The 26,185-nt window shown below is 33.6% G+C and overlaps 4 protein-coding genes and 1 long non-coding RNA gene across 17 annotated transcripts; 3 read left to right on the plus strand and 2 right to left on the minus strand.

Moving 5' to 3' along the window:
* The first annotated feature begins 193 nt into the window (after positions 1-193).
* Positions 194-4,771, plus strand: LOC111299979 (heterogeneous nuclear ribonucleoprotein 1-like). 10 transcript variants are annotated; one of them, XR_016330036.1, is made up of 15 exons: positions 194-280; positions 465-618; positions 722-811; positions 1,445-1,510; positions 1,607-1,672; positions 1,778-1,863; positions 2,078-2,123; positions 2,217-2,271; positions 2,549-2,625; positions 2,815-2,950; positions 3,035-3,162; positions 3,242-3,346; positions 3,765-3,965; positions 4,116-4,250; positions 4,448-4,589. XR_016330036.1 is itself a non-coding variant. In XM_089747911.1 (14 exons), the coding sequence occupies exons 2-14, from the start codon at positions 601-603 to the stop codon at positions 4,508-4,510; spliced, it is 1,071 nt and encodes a 356-aa protein (XP_089604037.1). In that variant the 5' UTR covers positions 194-280; positions 465-600; the 3' UTR covers positions 4,511-4,771. The 10 variants fall into 10 exon arrangements, 6 of the variants coding, with proteins under 6 accessions (XP_089604037.1, XP_022751266.1, XP_089604038.1 ...); XR_016330038.1 differs by lacking the exon at positions 4,448-4,589 and having other exon boundaries at positions 471-618; positions 3,786-3,965; XM_089747911.1 differs by lacking the exon at positions 3,765-3,965 and having other exon boundaries at positions 2,549-2,629; positions 2,819-2,950; positions 4,448-4,771.
* Positions 4,772-4,977: 206 nt separating this feature from the next.
* LOC111299978 (uncharacterized) lies at positions 4,978-7,835 on the minus strand. Its single transcript, XM_022895529.2, has 4 exons — positions 7,226-7,835; positions 6,207-6,564; positions 5,637-5,718; positions 4,978-5,475 (listed from the first exon to the last, which is right to left on the minus strand). The coding sequence occupies exons 1-4, from the start codon at positions 7,833-7,835 to the stop codon at positions 5,275-5,277; spliced, it is 1,251 nt and encodes a 416-aa protein (XP_022751264.2). The 3' UTR covers positions 4,978-5,274.
* On the plus strand, positions 6,453-7,987 carry LOC149513873 (uncharacterized). 2 transcript variants are annotated; one of them, XR_016330039.1, is made up of 4 exons: positions 6,453-6,818; positions 6,892-6,959; positions 7,046-7,170; positions 7,274-7,987. It is a non-coding gene; the product is annotated as an uncharacterized LOC149513873 (long non-coding RNA). The 2 variants fall into 2 exon arrangements; XR_016330040.1 differs by having other exon boundaries at positions 6,680-6,818; positions 7,056-7,170; positions 7,274-7,414.
* A 3,679-nt stretch (positions 7,988-11,666) lies between these two features.
* On the plus strand, positions 11,667-17,358 carry LOC111299980 (zeaxanthin epoxidase, chloroplastic-like). 3 transcript variants are annotated; one of them, XM_022895532.2, is made up of 16 exons: positions 11,667-12,594; positions 12,694-12,856; positions 13,017-13,091; positions 13,542-13,642; positions 13,776-13,888; positions 14,133-14,344; positions 14,575-14,666; positions 15,101-15,215; positions 15,313-15,416; positions 15,794-15,839; positions 15,920-15,984; positions 16,090-16,176; positions 16,329-16,383; positions 16,474-16,562; positions 16,642-16,729; positions 17,009-17,358. In XM_022895532.2, exons 1-16 carry the CDS (start codon positions 11,792-11,794, stop codon positions 17,087-17,089), a joined length of 2,289 nt encoding a protein of 762 aa, XP_022751267.2. In that variant the 5' UTR covers positions 11,667-11,791; the 3' UTR covers positions 17,090-17,358. The 3 variants fall into 3 exon arrangements, with proteins under 3 accessions (XP_022751267.2, XP_089604041.1, XP_089604042.1); XM_089747915.1 differs by having other exon boundaries at positions 11,750-12,594; positions 14,518-14,666; XM_089747916.1 differs by lacking the exons at positions 15,794-15,839; positions 15,920-15,984; positions 16,090-16,176; ... (2 more) ...; positions 16,642-16,729; positions 17,009-17,358 and adding an exon at positions 15,551-15,703 and having other exon boundaries at positions 11,750-12,594; positions 14,518-14,666.
* Positions 17,359-20,833: 3,475 nt separating this feature from the next.
* On the minus strand, positions 20,834-22,435 carry LOC111300745 (uncharacterized). The gene has a single exon (XM_022896364.2). It carries the CDS (start codon positions 22,232-22,234, stop codon positions 21,035-21,037), a length of 1,200 nt encoding a protein of 399 aa, XP_022752099.1. The 5' UTR covers positions 22,235-22,435; the 3' UTR covers positions 20,834-21,034.
* Positions 22,436-26,185: the final 3,750 nt, after the last annotated feature.

Raw genomic sequence — 26,185 nt, forward strand, 5'->3', positions numbered from 1 at the left:
TTTTTTAAGTAAAAAGAGAAAAGGTTTTAACACAAAAGCCTTAAATCTGGGCCCAATTAGAGTTAGCTTAGTGGCCTTTAGCATGGAACAGGCGACATGGTGATGGACTCAAGGCCAGCCCACGGTAGTCCGCCAACCACTCAAATTTAGCCCAACTCGGCTATAAACAGGAAGCCAACGCGATCCACTCTCCGAATCGCGATAACAACTCAAAGCGGCACGAGCGAGGGAGAGGTAGAGAGATCTTCTTCTGCAAATTTTAGGGGTTTGGATTGGTCAGGTCAGTGAGCGCCCAAAAACGATAAAAAGGAAAAATTTTTGTAATACTTGTCGATTACTACTACAATTGATCACCTGTTTTTAAAATTAAATTTTTATTTTTCAAAAGAAAAAAAAGCAATGAATTTGATTTCGTATTTGGTGATGATTATGTGTGAGAAAGAGCGTGTGCTTATTGTGTGCAGGAAGAGGAAGAGGAAGAGAAAGAGGAAGAGACAGAGTGTGAGAGATTTATTAAGAGAGGATTTGTGAGTGTTTTTTTTAGTGGGTTAGGGATTTCAACGATTTTCATTTCTCAGCTCAAATTCTCTGGTTTTCTTCATGGACCGGAAGCTTGTGGTTAGTTTTGTTTTCCTAACCCTTGTTATTTTGGTGAAAGATTGGGTTTTTATTACTGGGTCTCTTGTGATTTTATCGAATTTGATCAATTTTCATTTCGTAGGTTTTGGGAATCCCATGGGAGGTGGATACTGAAGGTTTGAGGGCGTATATGAGTAAATATGGTGATTTGGAGGATTGTATTGTCATGAAGGTTTCCCCTTTTTCCATTTATTTTATTTATTGACTCAATAATTTTTTTCTGGATATTTCTTTGCGTTTTAGCTTAGGATTGCTTTATGTATGGAAAATTTTGTAATTTGCTTCACTTAAATTGCGTGGGTTGGTATTTTTCTGTTATTTTAAATCCTCTTCCTTACTGGGCATTTCTCTGGATGTCAAGAATTGTGAAAGATTTCAAATAATGTAGTAGTATGTGTTCACTTTATCCTTGGTGTTTGGACTAAACTCTGCTGCAGCATTATTATGATGCTGAGGTTTATTTTCTAAGGTGCTTTTGAGGTCAGGAGGTTCTTGAAATCTTGATGGTAGAAATTGGTTCATAGTTAATATCAGTAATTGCATGTTATGTTAATTATTTGTTCCAAATGGTGGTGGCTGATGTGTCAGAGAGGTATATACAAGAATTACTAGAACCTTCACTCTATGTGAAAATAGCCCAAACTGGGGCAAGCGTTTTTCAGTTTTCTTCTATGCAAGTTTTTTTATCACATATTACCTAGGTTAGAATCTTGAGAATTGTTAAATTTTGTGGATAAGTTCCTTTTCCTTTTTTTTTTTTTTTTATGTTGCTTATCAATACTAATGTGCTTTTTCTATTATCTAGGAGCGATCCACAGGCCGATCTCGTGGTTTTGGTTATGTAACATTTGCATCAGCTGATGATGCTAAGGTAACCATTGACCTTCTCACTCCTACTGTTTTCTTTCTTTCCCTTACCTTTAAACCATGTGATGGCAAATTATTATTTGTGTTTCATATTCTACAGAATGTGCTATCAAATGAGCATTTTCTTGGCGAAAGAATTCTGGAAGTTAAAATAGCTACTCCAAAGGTTTCATTATATAAACTTTAATAGTTGCCCTTTTTGAGAAATTTTATCGATTTACTAGTCTTTATCTATTCATTATCAATAGCTTCATTGTATCATACTTGACAGGAGGAGATGAGAGCACCAGTTAAGAAAGTAACCAGGATATTTGTGGCCAGGATTCCACTAACAGTGGATGAATCAACCTTTCGGAGGTAATTAAGTGCAATATAAGAATCATGGTAGTGCCTTCTTTTTAAGCTATTTGCCTTTTATTCTTTGAACATGATTTGTCAACTCTACTCAACAGGCCATGCCTTTGTTGGTTTGAGTTGACTAATCCTGTTTAAAGGGTAAAGAACAAATAATGAGTTGACTTGTCAGCTATGTGAGGAATTAACATAACAATCAATATATTCTTCTTTGCAGTCATTTTGAGGAGTATGGTGAGATTACAGATTTATACATGCCGAAGGTACTCCCTATTTGTTCATGTGTTTCTATGGTTGCATATAACAGCTTTCTTGGTAGAGTTTTCTTAGATGATTATTAAGTATGAGTTTCGCAGGATCAAGTCTCAAAAGCTCACCGTGGAATTGGCTTTATCACTTTTGCTAGCGCAGGTCAGTTTATGCTGCTCCTGGCTTATCACCTTTCATTTAATTTTCTGCATCAAATGGTTCACATGCTTGTGTTCAAATTTTGGGTTATTTTATTTGGTTGTCTACGAGATAAAAGTGCTACAAGTTATCTACTTCTCTGTTTTTCCAATTGAAAATCCAAGTTGTATAGTTAAGAATTGTCTGTTACTTGTTCAAATTTAGTTATATCAGGTTCTCTTCCTCCACTCCTGTTAAGTCTAACAGTGAGAAGAAGGTTAATACGTGTTCACTGTTACAGATTCTGTGGAGAATCTGATGGCTGATACTCATGAACTGGGAGGTACTACAGTAGTAGTTGATCGAGCAACACCCAAGGCAAGTTACATGACTGCTGGTGTTTTTTACTTTTTAACAATTTACCTGTTTTACATACCTGCAGTTCAAATTTGATCTTTTAATACAGGACGAAGCACAATTTAGTTTTTATATTCTATTTCCCTGTCAATTTCACATATATACTCAATTTGTGGGGTTAATGTCACTAACTTGATATTATGTTGACAGGAAGATGACTTCAAGCCCATTGGCAGAATGTCACAGGGGGGATATGGTGCATACAATGCTTACATTTCTGCTGCCACTAGATATGCTGCACTTGGTGCTCCTACCTTGTATGACCATCCTGGCCCTGTGTATGGAAGTAAGTTCCTTCCCTAGCAGAGACTTTGATTTATCTAATTATCATTTATTCATGTTTTCATTTTTTCCCTTTCTGTTGAATTAGGAGGGGAGTCCAGTCGAGGAATGGGCAAAAAGATATTTGTTGGCAGGCTTCCTCAGGAGGCTACTGTTGATGATCTTCGCCAGTATTTTGGTAGATTTGGTCGTATACTAGATGTTTATGTACCTAAGGTAAGGTGATGAAATATCATATACAAATGATAGATAATTGAAGCCTCCTTTTGAAGGTTTGGATGCTCCTTTAATGTAGGACCCCAAGAGATCTGGCCACAGAGGTTTTGGTTTTGTCACTTTTGCTGAAGACGGAGTTGCAGACAGAGTATCTCGTAGGTCACACGAGATTTGTGGGCAACAGGTACATGGAAACAAGTCTATAACTTATTACCTCATACTTGATTGCCGTACATCTGAGGCCTGATAACGATAAACTTACTTTTTCTTCATTTTCATGAGTTTTTATGCATGATAAGATGTTAAACAGGCCAAGTTCGTTTTTATGCATGATAGGATATTAAACAGGCCAAGTTCATGGATGATATGTTTATGTATATCCTGCCATGATAGCCATTTTCTGGTTATGGAAATTAACTCTAGTTCTCAGGTTATGCACTGAAATTTTTAGGATTCTCAATTATGATTTATTGCCATGAATTGATTGGAAAGCCTCAATTTATTATTGTTACTGCTGTGGATTGGTGTGGTAACTCCATTATGCACTGAGGTCATATGGAGTATGTATGGCATATTAATCCCAAAAATGTGGTTATGACCAGTTACAAGAAATCTTTTGCAAGGCATTTGCTTTTAAAAATTTTCTGCAAACTGGGGAGAGAAAGAAGAGCAGTTCCACGTAAAGAAAAAGGATTTTGAGATCATCTTGCTATGACTACAAGTTAAAGTCGTTAAATTCATTTAATTAGTCCTATCTAGTTCACCATTTTTGAAAGGTTCAAAGAGTAGGTGTACATTTATAGGTAAGCCTGCTCATCTGCTGTTAGTTCTGTCCCTTCATTTAAGTTATTATTTCAAACTTCTATTCTCTCTACATTCTATAAAATGCAATCAAAATGCCATAATTTATGTTGATTTAAACTCTTATAATTTTACATATGAACTTGCTATAGGTGGCAATAGATTCAGCAACACCTGTCGATGATGCTGGCCCTAGTTTCATGATGAATCCTGCTGGACCATTTAGAGGTTTTGGTGGTCCAATGCGCCCCTATGGTAGGATGTATGAAGGCCTGCATTTTGATGATGTGAGTATATATGCCTACAGAAGTTTATTTGGAAATAACGATTTAAACAATTACTTTAGTACTTAGGTGCGCTTTCAAACAAAGATGGAACTGATTGTGAAGTTATCCGAATTCTTAGGATGAGGAAAATCATTTAGATTCAGACAAAGAGTTCATTATGACCTTATCTTATGCGTTAAGTATTTTATGTTAAGCAGTGGGGTTATGCGATTGGGAGTGCAAGGTCATCTCGAGCAGATTGGCGGTACCGGCCGTACTAATAAGTGGCCATGGTATAGCTGTGGAGAACTTTATGGGATGTCAACTATTGAACTTATTAAATTATCAAGATTAATGCCTGATGTCATTGTCAGTATCTTTTATTTTGATTATAAATCATGTTATATGGAGCCATATTTTTTAGTTTCTGTAGAAAATATTCCAGTTGAAGTCAATTTTTTTGGCCAATCAGTTTAAGTCTCTAATTAATGTATTTTAACACTGTATATTATCAGTTTTAACCAAACTTTTTCATTGCCGAAGTTTAAAACTTCCTATCAGTGGTATGTGAAGTTTCAATTATTAGGCATATATGCAAATATTTACCGAATTGTTGCTATATGCCCTGTTAAATATGAAGCTAAGCTTGTGTTTTTGTGTTTAATACCCCGAAGACCAAAGGTTGTTCCACTGACTTAAAAATCAGTCAAGTAATAGATAAGACCACCCTATTGACTTGTCAGTGGACTGCGAAAACCATAAGAGATGATATTTCCTGATAAGTAATTTTATGTACAAAAGTCCCATCTACTAAGAACAAGAGTTAGAATCCCGCATTCTCTTGGGCCAGCAAATGGTCCAATTTAGCTGCTCTAACTCAGAATGAGAGTCATCCTAAAATTCTAAGATATTTTATGTGGGAAGAGTAGGGAAGCCAAGAAACCAGCAGGCATATACAAAATCTGGAGTCTGTAACTCCATGGTTAATAAATATACCTGGTGGTAACGATTTGCGCCAAAGGAGATCAGATCCCATTTCAAGAAACTAGTAAGCATGGCAGGCGAAGCAACTACTGAAGGAACTCATGCGGATATGGAAGAATGTAACCTTCTGTGAAGTCCTAGGAATCTGTTCATCCTCCTTGCCTGATATTGAATTTCTCATTTCTTGGGCTTTCATCTGAGCCATCCTCAGTTTGTTCAAGATCTTATCTATTGATGCTGATCTCTTCTTTTCCAATTTCATCTGATAGAAAAATACAGTGCTGTATCTTAAGCTAACAATAAAAAGGAATATGGTCTCAAATAAAATGAAAAGGTAAGTAGAAAATGCAGGAAAAGATCTTAAGAAAGCTTAAGCTATTTGGATAGAGACACAATAAACAGAATTCTTGTGTGCATGTGAACCTCCAGTTTTCGTATGGCTGCCTCAGCTTTTGCCCTCTGCAAATTCTCCCATGCGCAGATCTTTGCTTCCTCTCTTTGCAACCTGCAAAACAAGTCAAAAGTTCTTTTGGAAAAGCTCCTTTATGTTTCTGACAATTTATCTCACTCAACTACTCCCCAAGTTTCTGTTGAATATAATAATGGTGCATTTTTATTTAGGAACTGAATATTGGAAATTTCCTTCGACGTTAAAGCCTATAGCATTGAGTGACAGAAGTTGAAGTAAAATTCATCTATGGTTGGATTCCAGGAATGCTGGAAAGTTTGGCCGCCCTGCCCGAAAGAAATATCAAACAAAGAAACGCATTATATTGGCAGTTACTAGTCGGTGAAAATTATGTTATTTACTAAATCCTATATGGGACACAGAGCTTATCTTGGTCCCCACCATTGAAAGTTACATTCCAGACTTCATAAAGCAAGGCAGAATATGTATTCATCGAATTTCAAGATTCATATTAAGCATTAATGTTGCCTCAAATTGGAGGAGGCGGGACAGAAATTATTAAGGGACGATGCAATAAAACATACCTTGAAATGCTTGTTGCTGCCTCTGAAATATCCAGAGAAAAAGCAGAAACTGCCGTGCTGTTTTGATTGAATTCTTCAAAATCCGGCACCCCTTTCTGGATTCTTCTTGATCCATGTATTTTGGACCGGTTAGTCATGGTGGCTCGTTTGTCTATCTGCACTTCCCTGATGTCCAATTTAGAAGGATGATCATTGTTCTCCACAGCAGGAAGAGGAGGCGAGTGGCAAGGGGAAGACCTCTCTCTGGGAGATGAGTGGCTGCAACAGCCCTCGGGGCTCATTTGTGTTGCCATATCCCTCCGTGAAACTACACGAGAGATCATCATTTCTGATTCCTTGATTTCATCAAGTTTCTCATCTGCAACAATTTGATTTGATTCAACATCAGAAAAGTTGTACACAAATAAATCATGCAACAATGTAGAAAGTGCCTTACATCTAAATCATTCGTTAAAAACTACACTGAAGATTTAGCCATCTAATAGTTTCAACTGTCAATCCATGACCATATCTATTCTATTCAAGTGTCCTAGCCCCCCAAAAAGATGATTCTAGTGTAGTGACTGCAGTTCCAAGTTACAAACTGAAGAACAGACCTTTTTCAATTTGAAGGTAACATTTTACAAAATCGATGTAATTTTAATCACATTATATTTGTTCTACACACTTCATTATCGGTTGGCAGGCAGGATTTCCACAACAAAGAGGTCCAAGCAGATCTCAAGTCTTAAATATGATTCTTCAGCTCTCAAGGTATGTCTGTCTACACAAGGAAGTTCACAGATTCCATCCAGATGCATTTTTAAGAACTTTATTTACAATTAATCATTACTGGTTAGAAATTAACAGAACTGCGATTGATTGTTGGAATTCTGATATGCAATTGGGAGCCTGATCATGTGCAAATTCATGTTCTTTAACCTCCATAATCAGATCAGCAGATAAGTACTTGGAGTATAGCAGCGTAAGTTAAAATTGCAAGCAAAATGATACTCAAAACAAAGAAAGAACGCTAATACCTTGAGAACTGGGCAATGAAGATTCACTAACCAAATCTGACCATCCAGGTATAATTGCCGATCTTGCCACATTACTGTCATTCTGCACCATACAAGATTGCCTGCCGTCACCATCTCCACCAGCATCAGGAGCTGTACAACCACCATAATGAACAGAAACCCCGTCAGCCATCAAAACCCCAGTTGAAAATGGAGAGCCTGCCATCAAATTCCTCACCGTCCCACCGCCTCCACCATCAAGGAGCCGCATTGAAGGCGAGTAATTGGAGTAGAAAGCAGTACCAGGAGGCACAACAGGACCACTGTTAGACTTTGGCCGCCTCTGAAGCTGATAGTTTGCATTCTTGCTAACACCATAACCCAAAACAGGGCTACAAATCCACCTCTCGGCATCTTCCCACTTGGAAGGCAATGTTCTACCACTATAAAAAGATGTCAAAGATGAAGCACTGATATGTCTTCTGCTACTACCATCGCTATTACCTGGATGTGGCACCCTCTCTGAACTCCACCCTTTTGAAGCCACCACCACGCCATTATCGCGGTAATCTGATGGTCCCGGGCTTGGAAAAGTACCCAGATGGCTCAAAGAAACAAAACCTTTCTTCATTCACTCTCTATCACCAAAACAAGAGTCTTAGCCTGTTTGCAAAGACAGTGCCACAAAAGCCACCTAGACTTGAACAAATAATAGTGATATCGGTTTGCTGGCAATGTTGTCTAAAAGGGTTATTGAGACAATATGAAAGAATTTGTTTGAAAGCTGATTTTTACTGTTCTTTGTGGCAAAGTATTCAGCTGTTTTTTAATTCTAGCATTGTAGGAAGCTATCCGTTAATTGGGTACAAAGATTTGTTTGCATCTAGACAAACCTCATGATGGGTTGCTTCATTGAGATTGCAAAATGCGAAATGCTGCATCAAATCATTGTACACAAAGGCCAGGAATACTAGTATTAGTTGAAAACTCAGATTTCGACCATAAAAGAGAAAAAAAAAAAAAAAAAAAAAAAGGAAGACTCACATTCAAGTAAAACCACATCCACATGTGTATATAAGACAACAAAAAGGCACCCAAAAAATAGAATAGTGAATATCCAAAGAACATTGAGCGATGAACAATAAGAACAAGGCGGTTTGCCAACGGGAAGACTCCCTTTGAATGGGGTTTTCATTTTATATATTGAGTTTGAAGATGGAGATTTAAGGGTAGAAATACATACAACACATTTTTCACATTTTGCCTTTTTTTTTTGTTGTTTTTTTATTATAGAAAAAAAAATCAAACCTCATGCATTTAATTCAAAACATATGATCTCTGTTTGTCTAGTTCATTTCCCTAATATTAGCTCCTAGCTTTTAAGCCATGTTTATGGGTTTGTTTATTTGTACTAGTGTTAATTTTTTTTTTTTAAAGATTTAATCCCATCTTTTATGCAACTAGAGTGTTGACAGAAAAGATTTCACATTTTTAATAACTAAGAATTGGATTGTGATTTATAAATAAAGATTTATACTTTCTCAAATGATACATCTTTTTTCGAAAAACGAAATCATAAAGATACTTGTAAAATAAATAATATCTCGCAAACGGAGCAAAATTCAACAATTAATCTTTGAACCAATGGAAAATTTTTACAGTTGTATTAAAAAAAAAGTTGGGAGAAGGATATAAAATTTGAGATCTTTTTCTTAGTAATAAGTTGTGAATTGTAATATCTGTATAAGAGGGAAATCAATTTGAATTTGTATTTAACACTTACCTGACTTAACCTTAGATTAATTTATAATGTAAGCTTATCATATTACATATTTATCATTTATCCTTTGCAAAAATATGTATATAAACACATTACAAAATATAATTGAATCAGGCTTTTCAACTGCAAATTCTATCCTTTCTTTATTAATTTGTTAAAACATAGCTTCAAAATAAATCTCAATAGTTAAAAAAAGAATAGATTAAATCTAGTAATTTACCTTTTGATCAGCAAAGGGTTTGGAAGTTGGTCCCTCCCTTCTCCTTTTGGTCTCATTTTTCATTACAAGAAAAACAATAGCCCCAACAGATAGCTATAGTATAAAAAATGTTAAAACTATACTGATGCCCTTTGCTCTGTGTAGGGCAGTGACCCTACCCCAAATATGTTAGGATGTGGACATCAAATCAAGTTATTATAAACTATAATATTATAAAAACCTGTTCCCAATGGCATTATTGCATTTCCACCGCTTCTTAATTTATCCGTTTCTGTATTAAACATTTGCCTCATTATTAAATTTTTGTACTTTTATAGTTTCAGAATTTTTTTTCATATATTTGCCTAGGTTTTATGCCAATATGAACAGCAAAATAACGGGTTTTTTATTTGAAATTATTAAAATTAAAAGCTTTGTAATAATTTGATTAAATATGTGGAGTTTTGCATAAGTATTATATATTTTAATTTAAAAATTTTATAATTTTATCTTATAAAAAATATTTTATAAATATATATTTAAAATTTAATTTATCATAACATATTTTAAAAATATACCGACGTTCATCCAACATAAAACACAAGCAAAATTAAAAAATTAAAATCACACTAGATATTAAAATTTTAGAGGTGACTCTTATTATATAATACTTAATTTTTATTTAATGGGTAATTACTTTTATACAATTTGTAAAGATTCATATTTTATATGTCAGATATTATTTATTTTTATTTAAAAATCTCTTGATTTTATCTTACAAAATGTACATCATAAATATATATTTAAATTTCAATTTATATATCACAATAATTATTGACTTAAATATTTTGATGTGAAATTGGTTATCACAAAATAATCATTGACTTAAATATTCATGGTTAAAATAAGAATTTTTTAAAACATTTTAAACTCATAATCCTAGGATGGTTTTTTGTAAATGTTTATAATTTTTAAAATTACTATATAGTTTTAAAATTTTCAAATATGAACAGAGTCGTTCATATCTATATGTTTATCAGTCAAGAATTTGCATTTGATAAATTGGACTCAAGAAAATTGTAAAATATATTGTAAAAGGTCTGGTTTTAGTATCAAGATAACTTAATTTTTTATTTTCAATTAACCCTTTTTCATAAAAAAAAAAATATATAATTTTCTCAAATTTGATGAAAATTGTAAAGATGTAACTAAAGATATTGAGAAATGCTCTTAAGACACTCAACATTAGGACCTCAAAATAATTGTGACATTGATTGAGAGAATTTATTTTTCTTAGAAGCATTTATTATGATGTCAGATGTAGTTTTGGGGTCCCGATTCCTGGAGATTTTTGTCCATTTAATTAGTTGCAGTCAAACGATGCACTAGATTGGTACATCTTTAGATGTTTTTAGAGACAATGATCTTGATTCTTCATCAATAAAATATCAGCAAATTGCTTCCTTTTTTTTTTCCATGAATTTTGCTTCAAAATTCAAAGAGCCACACTCGTAAATAAAATTTAACTCAATTTTGTGTGGAGAGGATTTGATGCTTCCCAAGCTCATGGACCTTGAAAGTTACATCTGTATTATTGGAGCTGGGAAGAGCTCTAGGGTTTTCAAATTTTAGATGTCATAATTTTAAATATTAGTATTATGATATGAAAATAATATAATTTAAAATTTTAGTAAAATTATATAAATTTAATAAAAAATATATTTTTATATTTTTATATCAATACAATTTATTACACAAATTTTTTATAAAATCTCATATAAATATTTAAATTATTAATATTTTATATGATATAAATATATAAATTATATGATTTAAATATATATAAAGAGTTATACGAAATGATTATTCAGACTTCCGAGGGAATATTTTTATATGAATACAGGACTTGTATGAAAATTCCCAGCTGAGGATTTGGATAGGCTTGTTCTTGATAATAAACTTATTCTGAATTAATAGTATTGAAAACTACTCTTCTTGTCCTCAGCCAATATGGCTCCCGACCGAACGGAAGCCACGTTTTAAAAGCTGATCCATAACCAATCACATTGTCTTTAGGTGGTAAGGTGACTTGACTGACATCTGATCGTTGTTTCCAACCATTGAAACTAGACACAGTTTGGCACCACCATCATCGTCTATTTTATGTTTCAAAAGTTTTTTTTTTTTTTATATATATATAAAAGATGTGAAAGCCAAGAGAATAATCATAAAAGAAAATTTTGCGAGAGTTAAAAATCAAATTTGAGAGACAGTTCAAAAGAAGAATATTGCCTTAGTAACTTTTTTCTAACGTAGGCGGTTGACCACATGAAGTTTTATGAATCAGGATGGCATTTAATAGTGAACCAAACCTAATCTATATGTGAAGATAATAAATTTTATGATAAATTGTATTTATCCAACAGTACTTCCATTGAAGAGCAGCCATCACCTCCAATTCCATTAGGATGAGGCTGGAACTTGGAAGTGGAAAATATTTTAAATACAATAACAGATAAGCCGACCACCACAGAAAAGAAGGACGTGTGTCAAATAACAAAGATATTTCTTACCAAGATATTGTGGTGGGATTTTAGACTACTGCCACATGGCCATTCGAATCACCATGGTTAGTGCAGCACAATTCTTGACTTCACATTCATGTGTGATTGGATTTTGTTCTATCACTTCCTTCTCTTTCTCCCTCTGTCGAATTGGGAAAAAATCTGTTCAATTTGCTTTCTCCCTTACCTTCCTTGACTCTTCTGAAAACAACTGTAACCATAAAGTGTTTTCATCTGATAGAAGGAAAACATATTTCTTTTTTTTATTATTAAAACCAACAAACAAGGCCTTGAAAGTTGAAAAGTCTTTTTTTTTTTTTGGCAAAACAATGGCTGCAACTTCATTTCAAAACCCTTCATCAATTCTTTTTACAGGAACCCAGTTTCCAGTTTCCATCTCTAATTATATTCCAATAGAATCCACGCCTTGTATGTATTGTAGTTACCATTTTAGAAGCAGAGCAAGTAACAGAAAGAAGGGACTTTTACAAGTAAAAGCTACAGTGGCAGCCGGAACCCAAAGTGTTTCAAAGTCAGGTGAGAAGAGTGAATTTGATGAGAATCAATTGGAGAAGAAGAAACTGAGGATATTGGTTGCTGGGGGTGGTATTGGAGGATTGGTTTTCGCATTGGCTGCAAAAAGGAAAGGTTTTGATGTGGTGGTGTTTGAGAAGGATTTGAGTGCTATAAGAGGTGAGGGGCAATATAGGGGTCCAATCCAGATTCAAAGCAATGCATTGGCTGCTTTAGAGGCTATTGATATGGAAGTTGCTGAGAAAGTTATGGAGGCAGGGTGCATCACTGGAGATAGAATTAATGGATTGGTTGATGGGGTTTCCGGTACTTGGTGAGTTTTTACTCTGTACTAAATACTGTTGTTTGGCTGCCTTGTCTAAATATTGGTTATAAGAATCCAATCGCACTAAATGATATATGGTTTAAACAGGTACATCAAGTTTGATACATTCTCCCCTGCAGCAGAAAAGGGGCTTCCAGTTACAAGAGTTATTAGTAGGATGACGTTGCAAGAAATCCTGGCTCGTGCAGTTGGGGAAGATGTAATTTTTAATGACAGCAACGTTATTGATTTTGAGGATGATGGACATAAGGTAATATGAGTTGCTAATTGGTCAAGATCTTCTATTGTAGCTAAAGGAAAGCATAATCTTCTTATTTTTACTAGTTTCTTTTAGTGTTTTGCAAACTGGTTTGGCTAATTCTTTTGTAGTGACATTTTATTTTTTGTAATTATGTAATTTAAAAGTTCAGGTTACTGTGGTTCTGGAAAATGGACAGCGCTATGAGGGTGATCTTCTAGTTGGAGCTGATGGAATATGGTCCAAGGTACCATTTTATTTAATTTATTTGTATGACAGAACATAGTCTTTGTTTGTTTTTAGACACTGGATTGTTAACAACCTATCCTAAAGCTTGCTTTGACAACACGTCCCTGACAAATTGGTTACCAAACTTTCAACTTAGCTGAAACAATTGCTAAAATCTGTTTGCTATATAATGCCCAGTTGTATGAAGAAAAGTAGAAAACTCAGGTATAGGAAAACATGGGCTGACCTACGGTGGGATGGACAGTATATGAGCTAATCCTTAACTCTAAAGTCTAAACTTTGGTCAGCTAGATGAATTCTTTTCATTTAGTTTTCTGTAATTAAACTAAATCAAGATCGAAATGCAACTTGAAGTTTTCACCAATAGTGACACCGATTGTTTCTTCCCTATTGTTCAACCCTTGAAATGTTGAAGCAGTATCATAGTTTGTGAAATTTTCCTCTACAGGTGAGGAAGAACTTATTTGGGCCAAAGGAAGCTGTATACTCAGGCTACACTTGCTATACTGGTATTGCAGATTTTGTGCCTGCTGATATTGAGTCTGTTGGGTATGTTCCATTTTGCTTTGTATTAATATGATCGATATTACATTATAAATTTGTGTTTTTTACAAGCCATAGGAAATTATTAGAATGTATTAGGGCTTTGCTAGTTGCCTACACTAAAACTTCTCCTCTGAAGGTACCGTGTATTTTTGGGACACAAGCAATACTTCGTTTCCTCAGATGTTGGTGCTGGAAAGATGCAGTGGTATGCATTTCACAAGGAACCAGCTGGTGGTGTGGATAGCCAATGTAAATAACCTCCGATGTTTTATTTTTTAGAATTCAGTATATAAGCTAGCAAAATCTTTGAAAGAGGCTTCAGTTGCCCTGAAAGTTATTTATTTTGTTTATATTTCAAATTCAAAGGTATACATCTTTCTTTTAAATTTTCAACTAGTAACAGTGCTCATATTTGTCCCAACCTATTATAGGATTTGACTGTTAATTTCAAAATCTGTTAATGTTTTTGCTTCTTGTTTTCATCTTTTTGCAGGTAAAAAGGAGAGGCTACTTAAAATATTTGAGGGTTGGTGTGATAATGTGATAGATTTGTTACTTGCTACTGATGAAGATGCAATTCTTCGACGTGACATATATGACCGAACACCCTCGCTAACTTGGGGAAGGGGGCGGGTAACCTTGCTTGGGGATTCTATCCATGCAATGCAACCAAATATGGGTCAAGGAGGATGTATGGCCATTGAGGTATGACTGGAAACCATTGTGTTGGCAGTTCCTTTTTTCCCCAAATTTAAGTATTGCCTATGATCAGATGATATTTCAAGTTCTAGACCCTTGATAAACTTATATATGTTATTAACATCATGTGTATTTTAATACTGTATATCGTGTTTTCCTAATAATCGGAAGGATGTCAGGTTATCCAAGCGATCTTCGTGCCAAAAAAACACTTCCTTTTTCATTCATCTTTGCAGGACAGTTACCAATTAGCATTGGAACTTGATAAGGCATGGAAACAACATATTGAGTCAGGGACTCCTGTTGATGTTGTTTCTTCTTTAAAGAGGTAATATAATATTTTCCTTTTTCCTAAATAGTTCGAAAGGGGAAATGATTGTAAAAGGAGGTCAAAACTGCATGTTCAATCAAAAAATTATATTGAGAAAGCTCTCATCTGTCAGATTGAATTGTTGAATTAAGTGTTTCCTTATTTTTCTTGACTCAAGTGCTTAGTAGGCAAAGAGTCCTTGTAAACCATGGAAGTAGAACATCATTAGCAAGTATCTTATGGAAAACTTTGGTAAAATTTACTAAATTTAACAGATTCACTCATCACAATCTAGATTTTATCTGAAAACTTCCTATGCAGTCTACCAATAATGATTTCTTTTCATTATGTACGATGTCCATATAACCAAATTACATATATGTTACTGGTCCACTATATCCATTTTCTGCAATCTGAAACTGATTCTCCTAGGTGACTCTTTTATTTCACAGCTATGAGAAGGCTAGAAGACTGCGAGTTGCCATCATCCATGGAATGGCAAGGATGGCTGCAATCATGGCTTCAACTTACAAGGCTTATTTAGGTGTAGGGCTAGGTCCATTGTCGGTAAGAATCCATTTTATGTAAGTTAATAATAATATAAAGTCAATAATTGTGCAACAACTGCATACATAATCACCATGGAATCTGACCTCCTTTACAGTTTTTGACAAAATTTCGGATACCGCATCCAGGAAGGGTTGGTGGCAGATTTTTTATTGACTTAGCAATGCCCTTAATGCTCAATTGGGTCTTAGGTGGTAACAGGTTAGATCTTTAAATGCCTTTTTTCCTCTGCTTCTATCTATGTCTGATTTTCAAGCATTTTTCATTATGGACCATCTTTAGAAGAGTTAGCTTTCAATACCAGCTTCTGTTTTTCAATTTTTTCTTTGTTTCAGAGTTTATTCCTACCAATGAGTTCTTTGATGGTATTGCTTCACCTTTCAGCACTCATGAAATGGCACTATGAACCTACGGTTAACAAAAAGTTTTGGGTGCCAAAAACTTATGAAATTGCAGAAGGATTGAAATTGGGGGAAGTGCTAAGGGGATTTAGATAACCGTCTAAAAAAATTCCAAAGATCCTAGGACGAAGTTTCTGGTTTCTTCTTCCTTCTAAAAATGAATTGATTTGTTTGCAGCTCAAAACTTGAAGGAAGGCCCTTAAGTTGCAGACTCTCAGACAAGGTATGCTGCTTTTATGCTACTGATTCTGCATAAATGGCTAGCGAAACTGTTTGAAACATCTGTTAAAATAATTTCTTCAGGCAAGTGACCAACTGCAGACGTGGTTTGAAGACAATGATGCATTGGAGCGGACTATTAACGGAGAGTGCGTATGATAGTTTTTATATTTGTAAATTGTATCATATTTTCTGGACAATTTATTCAACACTATAGGCTCTTGTATTTCTTATCCTTCTTGTCTGTTTTGCAGTTGGTTTTTGTTGCCAGTTGGAAATGAAGTAGTTGCCTCACAACCTATTTGTTTAATTAGGGATGAGAACAAACCTTTCATGATTGGGTATGTATTTGCTTGTTGTCGGTTTGTAGTATATGACTTCATGTCATTAAAAGGGATTTTTTCTATTCGTTTTTTAATCAATCCCATTTACCAGTCTACTACTTTTCTCTTATAGTAATTCATCTGTCTGTCATGCTTAATGGTCATTGCAGGAGCGAAAAGAATGAGAATTTTCCCGGAATGTCAGTGTTGATACCTTCACCCCAGGTGATTTCGACTGTTCTAAAGCCCTGATCTGGAGCTAATCTAGTTTGCTTACTTCTGCAACATTTTGATTTTTTTGCCTAATTATCTCAGGTAACCAAAACACATGCTCAAATCAGCTATAAAGATGGTGCATTCTTCCTAACTGATTTACAAAGTGAACATGGAACCTATATCATTGAGTAAGTCATAAGCAGCAAGAAACAACTTTGTGTATCTTAAATTTCCTGGAGTCTCTAAAACTAAACTCTGTATGTGCAGTCATGAAGGGAGAAGATCTAGAATACCTCCAAATGTTTCTACACGTGTTCGTCCATCAGATGTTATTGAGTTTGGTTCAGACAAGAAGGTAATAAATAAAATCAAATATGAGTTTGCTAACCTACTGCATGAATATCATTTAAACTTTTGCTGCTTCTGAGACCATCTAACTGAAGTCGTTATCACATCTCCAAATTAGAGGTCCCAAGTTCAAAGTCGTTTCTGCCTACCATATAAAATAAAAAAACATTTGCAGCTCATTATTCATGTTGCAGTAATTAGCACGAGTCACTTTTATCATAACTACTTAGTTCTACCACTTTTTTTCCCAACTTGAACCTCATCTTACATTCCAAGCGATGTGCAGGCAGCTTTCCGGTTAAAAGTGATGAGATCACCCCCAAAGATTGCTGTGAAGGAAGAAGGCGGAATTCTTCAAGCCGTCTGAAAATTTATTAAGCTATAAGTATTCAAACTTATAGCATTGTACAGCATTTATCTACGCAGGTGGAGAAAATGAAATCTGTTACATTTTGTAGAAAGTAGGAGTTGAATTCAGAGTATCATACAAGAAATGTCACATACCCCTGCGTAGCTCCTGGCAGAACAGGAATAGGATATGTCAACTTCCATTCACTTCAAAGAATGCGGACGTATATACCTCATTTATGTTAAGAAATAATATAAAAACATTTAATGGTAATTTTTTCTTCCCAATTGTGAAGTTTTGGGTGTTTATGTTTTGCGGTACTATTTTTAGTTACACATTTTTTCGAGAACCCAACATCAGTTTGAACACTTTTCTGCCTTCTGGTTCAAATTTTGGTTTTCAAACTTCTAAACAGAGGTAGGAGGATATCGTCAGGGATGGAATCAAGGGAGATGGATGCCGTGGAGTAATCGTCTAAGAAATTAGAAAACTGATAGCTTTGGAAATAATTTACTGACAGATTGGACCCAATTTCGTCATGTCAGTGAACAGTGGGCATGTCATTCACATGTAAGATGTAACTTGTCCCCAGTTATTGCCATACATTCTATTATGTACCGTCAAGAAATCTGCAGCAGCTTCACATTTCTGATAACCTGTATCTTTTTTATTTTGTCTTTCTAGACTCTATTGGCCTAAAAGCTTGAATTAAGAATATAAAAAGTCTTCCATGTATTGAAATCTAAGCATTTGGCTCGGTGATTGCTCTATGGTTCTTCCTACTCAAGAACTCATTGTCTTGTCATATATTATTAGATAAATTAGACTGTAGCAGTAATAAGTTTTTCATGCACTAAAAAAAAGAACAGATTCATGGTTTGGTAAATATATACACAGAAAACTTGTTTTCTGAAAAAAACAACTAAAACTGGTTCTGGTTCTGGTTCTGACTCTGATTTTGCTGCTTTTGCATGTCAGCCCACAAGAAAATTCCAAGAGTCTATGATAGACCCAAAAACAAACTGTAAAGAAACATGGAGCCATTGACAATTAACATACCTGCCCTCCCTGCAATAATGTATCAAACAAATAGACTAACAACAGCAAACACTTTCCCACAACAGTCCAAAGTCTCCCCCCTCAATGTCAAGGATTTTGACAATCTCAATCTTTGAATCACCAATCCGTTCTATGCAGCATCGTCTTCATATCTGTCTAGCTATCTATCACATTAAAATCCGCACCAAGCTCTAGTACTGTCTCGTTTTGCGAGACAAAAGCAACCGCACCTTGACCTTACCAATCAGACTCTCCCCTTTCTGATGGCAAGATAGGACACCACCACCATCGTTGTTAGTCATTGGCTCACACCGCGTCATAATTGTATTTTATGTGACTAAATTCTTAGAAATTCAATAATAAAATGATATCGCAAGTCTCTTTCATCATGCTATTAAATGAATCATTAACCAATATTCAAATAAGCTTGGGATCAAATTAATTATTTTAAATAAAAAAGAAGCAATTTGTTGTTTAGGCTATGAGGCTGTAAATTATAATAGTGTGTGTGAAGTGTGAAATGTTTTGGAGTAATATGAATGGTGCAAAGGATCGCTCGAGTCTTTAAAAAGGTGTAACGAGAACTGCAGACAGATGAACAAACGAGGGGGCTAAAGCCAATTTCTCTAAACAAAACCCCACGTAAACACGTCCCACCTCTCAAAAAGGCCTTTTGCCCTGCTTTTGCTTATCATCATATGCACTGTGCACATGTTGTCGTTTCTATGGAGGTAATTTTGTCTGCACGTGAAAGCCGTAAATAGCGGTGGGGATGGCACGTGACCCTTACCAACGGTCGGTTCAGGTGGGCGTCGCAATGACCGTTGAAGCATTAAATGTGTTTTCCGTTCACAATACTTGGGATATGAATGAATTTTCACTGCTTATGGCATTGATTTTTGTTTTTTTTTTTTCTTTGGTAAAAAATTTTCTTGGTTTTTTGGTTTTAATAATTGTGTACTGTCAGATCTAATTATTGCTGTCAAATCGTAATGCGCATCAGCACATGCGAAGGCGGTGGGATCCAAAGATCACCCCGAACCACTTGTTTTTACTGTGCAATTATTTTGCATTCATTGATTTGGTCAGCAAAGATCTGCCTAAAGCCTAAACCCTGTTTTTTTTTCTTGTCTTCTTCTTATTTTACAATGAAAATGAGTGTCAATTATGTCTCTGACATCATCTGGATATCCTTAGAATTGATCAAACATGAAAATTGATTCGTTAGGCAAACTCCTTTGAGAAACCAAAGTTACAGAAATAAAAATGAACCAAAATCCTTCTTCGTACTTTCCTCAGCTCTTCCTTTCACATATGAACCTTCCTTGATGTTCTCTTCTAATGTTAGAAAACAATGCTTGACAAACCTAAACCAAAACACCCCCACACTCAAAGGTACTTTTAGTAAGTTTTTATGACCAAACATCTCGCTCTCAAATGCCAACAAAATTACTTCGCACATTGCAAAATAAAAACAAAAATCACAATAAGATTCACATTTCAGATTATTTTGGGTTTTGTTGTTGCAAGTTGGAACACAAAGGCCTCGTTGTTTTGTCTCTTAAAAGCTAAACGGTGAGAAGGTTTTGGTGTCAGGTTTCTGTGTGGAAACTGGAAACCCCCCGTTATATTTTCCTTTTCAAATTCCAAGAAAATATATGAGAAAGAAAAGAAAAATGAAAAACAATTCCTAATCTTCTATCTCTATGTATATTTCTGTGTCTTAAATGCTGCGTAGTTTCTCAAAAGAAGAGATCTTTTCCAGACATCTCCGTTGCCCGTGTTTGTTTCAAAAATATGGCAGGTTTCTTTCTTTTTTTAGTTCCAAAATATGAAAATGCACTTCAGTCCTGACGAAGAGAAAAAAAAAGGGAAATGAAAGCAACAGCTAAAACGACAGCGTCTGAGAGCTGAGTTTGATGATTTATTGATTTTTTGTAGATTACAATTCCAACCTTTTTTTTTTTCAAACTTCACCAAAAAATTTTTTATTATAAAAAAAAACTTAAATCTAATAATTCAAATCTTGTACTTTTATCAACCCGCATCAATTAAATTATTTTAATAAAAAAATTGTAATCAAAATCAAATTTTTATTTAAACTTTATCTTACTCTTAATATTTTTAAAAAATATTAATCCAAACCTAATATTTTCATCTTTTTCTTAAAAATAATTGACTCACACCTAATATATTTGTTCAAAGCTTACTATACACTTAGGGCTAGATTGGATTGAAGTGATTCATTGAACTTAGAGTCTCAGTGTAAATTTTTAAAAAAAAGATTTTTTAAATTATGATAATAAAATTTGTTATGAAATAATTTAATATCATACATAATTTCACTGTCACATTATGTTTCCATTCAAATATATATTATTAACACTAATCTTAATCTCACCTTAAATCTCCCATAACTTTATTACTATCATTATTTTTAATCTCACCTCAAATCTAAAGGTAACTTTAAAGTAAAATGAAGTGAAAAACAGATAAAATTTGGGTTAGAGCTTCCACTTCCAAATAGTGGGACCTAGAAATAACTTTTATTTAAAAAATGATAAAAAAAAATAAAATTAAAAAAGCACACGTGCACTGGTGGCGATTTAGAAAGCTGAGCCAGTTCAGGTAACAAAAATATGCCATTGTTATCGAAAGTATAAAAAAAAAAAAAAAATCTGAGCTGTAAAAAAATTATTCAAATAAACAAAAGAGAATAACCTATGTTCTTTTATTAATTATTTATATATTATGAACAACAATTTAATTTTAACTTTTTTTCAGCTCTTTTCTGCGCTTTGTTTCATAGTACAACGCACTTTTTTTTCAAACTCTGATACCTGGAAATTTTTAAAAACAAACAAATTAGAAAATAAAATTAAAAAAAAAATCCTCGACGATGTGTCATGAGCGGGTGACGGATTCAGCAAGTTTCCCAATTTTTACTACGAGTTCAGGGGATAATTTCTTGGCAGGTTTCTTTCCCTTTTCCGCTCGAAAATCAAATCCTAGCGCATCCGAAACTTCTTCGGAGCTCCACCCAGCTTTCCGGAGCGAAGCTGCAAACCGATCCGTTTTCAAAAGAAGCGCATCGCGAACTGCTTGATTGTCCAATAAAACCATCTCTCCTTCGAAGAACCCAGATGCTGATACGTGTACGATCTCCGCTATATCTGATTCGCCCCACCCGCCTTGTCTAAGAACCGACCCGATTTGCTCAATGTATTCCTCTACCCATTTGGGAATTTGGGTTCTCGGCATATCGAAATACCTATCTGGTGACGAACTCGAAGATGTCGACGATGAGTTTCTTCGCCGCCGATCAATGGCCGCGTCACTCCAGAACTCGACCCATCGTGGGGTTCTCGAACCGGTTATCAAACCCGCATCCAAACTCCGCCTCGAGAAATTAGTGGACGATCCGGCTGATTTTTCACTAACGGACCTCTGCTTTTTCAGCAATTCTGGGTCGGATTCCGTGCTCCGAAACAAAGATTCCCTCTCGAAAAAATCGGATATATCAAATCCGCAACAGAAAATCCGCGTTTCATCGATGAAGAAAATCGGGTTACCCGCTAAAGACGGGTTACAGGGAATATAGCAGTGATTAAAAATGGGGATCAAAAGCGGAGCTCTTTTAAGCGCATTCCTTGCGACCCGTAAAGCTTTTTCCGGGTCGGACGGTCTCGGGCCCCAAGATTTGGACCATAAGGTGTTCCGTGCGATCTGAAAGGAAATTGCAGCGATGGGAAGATCAAGCAAAGCCCGAAGATGGAGTCGGGCTCCAGCAGACCTCCAATCGGGAAAACCTGGACCAACGGGTAACCCGGCTGATAATATGGCTTGTAGGTCAGGTGGGAAAACGAAACCAAACTCGGCTTCCGCTCTAGCGAACTCGGCGTCGGATAAACCCAACTGGACTTGGAAACCCGAATTTCGTAAATGGGTTATAACTTTATCCGCTAAAGAAGAGAAAGACTGAAGACCGTTGCGAACAGGAAGGGATGCAGGAGTTGAGGGAGCAGAAGCTCGAGCAGAGAGACGGCGTAAGCCTGCTGCATGAGCCGGATTCAGACCGGACATCCTCCGGTCCACGTCAACCATTCTCGCTTTAATAACTAACGGTTTATTCTCTAATTCCCGTCGAAAATAAAAATACGCCGTCCAAAAGATTCTTTCTTTTTTTTTTTTTTTGCCTCAGTTAAAATGGAGCAGAGTGAGTGAAGAAGGGAAACGGAGTGGGAGGAGCCTAATTTTTAGGGGGAGAGGACTTCGAGGCGACAAGAAACGGTGCATATTTATAGCTGTTTAACGGTGGAGCCCACCTCTGAGATTTTGGTAATTGTTTTGTTTTAAAAATCTTTTGTACAATTTTTTACTTTCCTGAATTAACCTCGATGGTTTTGACAAGTGAAACATATTAAATAGATGCATTTGAAAAGGTCATAATATTAATTTTGATACGATTAAAAATAATAATAAAATAATTATAATTATGATTAAAATTTTTATAAAATATTTTATTTTAAATAAATTTTATTAAAATTAATATTTAAATCTAATTGATGATATATTAAATTTAATTGTATGATAGATTTTAATCCCTCCTTAAAGGAAAAGATTGTTTTTGGAAATGCAATTCAATGTTCACTGTTTAGCAACGGCTCTTTTTATGGTGATTTTGTGACTAACTTCATTTTTTTAATTTAAATTCAATCTTTTTAATTTTGCATTTTTGGGATTGTTTAGTTGGTCATTTGTATGGAAAATTGCATATTAAGATATTTGAACCTAATTTTTGTCATTTTCTTTTGTTTTAAGTTCATTATCATGTTAAAATTTTAAATTATTACTAATTCATGTATAATTGAATATAATAATATATGAACCTATGGTTATTAATTTGATCGAACATTGTATAATACGATTTTCTTTGTCCCATTTTTTATTCATATTTTTTTAAGATATTCAAAAATTATGTTTTATTTTTTTTTCAACATTTAAAACTCTTAATTTTTATATTTCAAAATTTTTTAATGATTTTTTTAATTTTTGAACATTAAAAATCATAAAATTTTAATTTTATAAAAATTTTAAAATTTGATATTAAATATATTTAAATTAATTTTTTTTAATTTTGTAAAAATAAATACATATCAAATATTTTTAAATGAAGAAAATATTACTTTTAATATGTTACTTTTAAGGAAGTAAAAAATCAAAATGATACAAGATGCAGTGAAAACATCGTCCCATCGTACTTGCAAATCGACCTATAAGATTTTGACAATACATCTGGTAATCCTTAAACATCAATTAACCTTTGATAGAATTCCATAGTCTAATCAACTTAAAGAAAGAAAAAGAAACACAGCTTATGTTAGTTGCAACCATTTGCAGCTGGTACGGCCTATTTGAGGTCCAGTTAGCAATCATGAATTAGCTAGACAGATTTAGATAAAGCAAAGCATACAATCATAATTCCACATTGTTGTATGCTAACGTTAACAAAACTTTTTCGTGGTCTTTATTTCTTTTGTTTTTTTATTTTTATTAATCTTTAATTTTAGAAGGAGAAACAGGATTAGAATCCACGCCTAACAAGGAGGATATGTTTCATAAGGTGAGGCATAGTATTTTTTTTTTATTTAAAATTATCTAGAATTAAATTTTGATGTTGTTGGCAGGAAAGGCATAGTTAATCACATCCATTAGTGTTGTGGGAGATGTGTGCAAAGATTAAATGCTATATATCTTCTTTCCTTTTTTATGAAATTGATTTGTGGTATGATTCCTTGAGTACTTTTCCTTGGAATTCAGCTTTTCTTTAAAATTTAATCAATAGAAATTGACCTAAATTATTAAAGTTTAGAGTTTAAATGTAAAGCATTCAAATTTAAATTTTCATAATATTTTATTGGTAAACGATTCTTATAAAATAAACATTCGTAAATTTTTGTATGGGTTGACGGCATATTTTGATCTTATAAATATGATAATCTGATTTACTCATAAATTTTTTATCGAAAAAAAAAAAGAGAAAGTAAATGGAATAAAAGGAAAAAGGGATAGTGTTAAAGATGATTTGAGATATTATTGCCAGCAAAAAAGCAAATTTATCGAGGAATGGAAGAAAAAAGTTGGGAAAAAGAAATTTGTAGAAGGAACTGAGATGTGTATCCAAAAAATTCAAGGAAATGAGAAAAAAAGGTGATTGATTTACCTATTTAACGTATCTATGAAAATATAATCATGATAATTTCTATGATAAGAGAAAAAAAAAAAAAAGGACTTGGATCGAAAGGTACTTAGCTTATTAAAAATACTTAAATTTTATTATTTTGTTATTTTTTAATCTAAAAAAAAGAGATTCGAACTTTATTTTTTAAAGATAAAGATCATACATTAATTACATATTAAATCAAATGCTTTGAGTACTCATTATTTTATTTTCTTAATATGCTACTTGATTCTTTTTTATTGTACTTTAATTATCAATATTAGATATATAACATATTAAAAAATAAATAAATTTTCTTCCTTTATTTTCTGTGTATTGAGACTAATAAGGAATGTAGTTGACAAGTAAATAAATTTATTAATTAAAAAGAAAGTGTAATCATTTAAAAAAAAAATTATGAAAATCACGAGCAACCTGAGCTTATACGATATCCCCCAAGGCCCAACGTGAATGTAGTTGAAAAATTAAAAAAATCATACTTATTGAAAATAGATTTTTGAGGGTTTTAAAATATTATGAAAATTTTATTTTCGAAAATTTTAAAAATTTCTCAAAAATATATTTTCGATAACTTTGAAAGATTTTTAAAAGATTTCTTAAAAATAAATTTTTAAGAATTTAAAAATAAAATTTTAAAAGTCTTAAACATGAGATATAAGAAGAATAAAATTATAATTTATTAATAGATAAAATTAATATTTTTTATATGGATAATTTTGAAAAAAAAAAAAGTAGATTGTAGAGAGAAGAATATATGGTGTATTTAAAACTCCTCGAGCGAAAAAGTAAAGCTCATATACTTTTAGTCTGAGAGTTTGGTAAATTCACGTGGGGTTTACCTCTCCCCAAGTTTCCAAACAATCGGCATCATAGCCTTAGCCTTAGTGGACCCTCCTCCTTGGACTATACAATCATAGTTTGTAGTAAAAATAAAATCCAATTATCGTTTGCTTGGTTTTGTGCCAAGTTGTTGTGGAAGGATGAATTTTGTGTTGGTGATGAGCAACAGCCTGCGGTTAAATTCCAACGTCTCCTTTCATAGGGATTCATATATATAGACAGCTATGGTTGATAATTGACGGCAACTGAGAGCATTGCTTGAAATTTGTTTCAAGATTGCTTAGGAGTTAAGATTGGATGGCCTTTGCTCGTTCAGACAATGATTATCTGACACAAAACGTTATTGGAACTCATTAAGATATGCATTTCTTGGACCCCAACTGCCCCCACTCTAACATCATGAATGTCTGCAGATATTAGACTTTAAAAGGCATTCCAAAGAGAGTTTTTGAATGTTTTATCCCATCACGACATATTAAGATGTTAGGATATATTTAGTGCATAAAAAGTAAGATAAGAAATAATATTATATTAAATAATATCATTTTATTTTATATTTAATATCTGTAAAAATTAGTATAAGATAATTTTATATATTAATTAATTTTTTTTTAAATTTATATAATTTAACTTATTAATGTAATTTTTTAAATATAATAAAATATGTAAAATCAATTTCATAGATTAAAAGTAATTTTTTTATTTTAAAAAGATTAAATTATCTTATATTAAGATAATAATTTTTTTTTTTTACAATCATATTTATTTTTTTACATACAAATTAAACATGACAATCAATGATTATTATCTTATCATATCAATCATTATATATATTAAATTAAATATGACCTTAACAGATAAATATTAAATTTTAGTATCCACCCATTATTGTCAATTTAAAACATCTGGTGAAATTTAAGGGTAACTTTTTCGGGTTGAGCACATGAGGTTAAGACACTAATATTCATCAAACA

Source organism: Durio zibethinus, chromosome 18 (genome assembly GCF_047325235.1).
Source record: "Durio zibethinus cultivar Kanyao isolate XHJ-2024 chromosome 18, ASM4732523v1, whole genome shotgun sequence".
NCBI lineage: Eukaryota > Viridiplantae > Streptophyta > Magnoliopsida > Malvales > Malvaceae > Durio > Durio zibethinus.

What these genes read in the sequence shown, in the direction of transcription:
- LOC111299979 (XM_089747910.1), top strand. An exon ending in AGGATTGTATTGTCATGAAG is followed by an intron (nt 812 to 1,444) that starts GTTTCCCCTTTT and finishes TCTATTATCTAG; the next exon opens with GAGCGATCCACAGGCCGATC. An exon ending in AAGGCCTGCATTTTGATGAT is followed by an intron (nt 4,251 to 4,447) that starts GTGAGTATATAT and finishes TATGTTAAGCAG; the next exon opens with TGGGGTTATGCGATTGGGAG.
- LOC111299978 (XM_022895529.2), bottom strand. Translation starts at nt 7,835, where the DNA reads ATGAAGAAAGGTTTTGTTTCTTTGAGCCATCTGGGTACTTTTCCAAGC. An exon ending in TTCATTGCCCAGTTCTCAAG is followed by an intron (nt 6,565 to 7,225) that starts GTATTAGCGTTC and finishes AAATTGTTGCAG; the next exon opens with ATGAGAAACTTGATGAAATC. An exon ending in GCAGCAACAAGCATTTCAAG is followed by an intron (nt 5,719 to 6,206) that starts GTATGTTTTATT and finishes CTTGTTTTGCAG; the next exon opens with GTTGCAAAGAGAGGAAGCAA.
- LOC111299980 (XM_089747915.1), top strand. Translation starts at nt 11,792, where the DNA reads ATGGCCATTCGAATCACCATGGTTAGTGCAGCACAATTCTTGACTTCA. An exon ending in TGGTGGTGTGGATAGCCAAT is followed by an intron (nt 13,889 to 14,132) that starts GTAAATAACCTC and finishes ATCTTTTTGCAG; the next exon opens with GTAAAAAGGAGAGGCTACTT. An exon ending in GTTGCAGACTCTCAGACAAG is followed by an intron (nt 15,840 to 15,919) that starts GTATGCTGCTTT and finishes TAATTTCTTCAG; the next exon opens with GCAAGTGACCAACTGCAGAC.
- LOC111300745 (XM_022896364.2), bottom strand. Translation starts at nt 22,234, where the DNA reads ATGGTTGACGTGGACCGGAGGATGTCCGGTCTGAATCCGGCTCATGCA.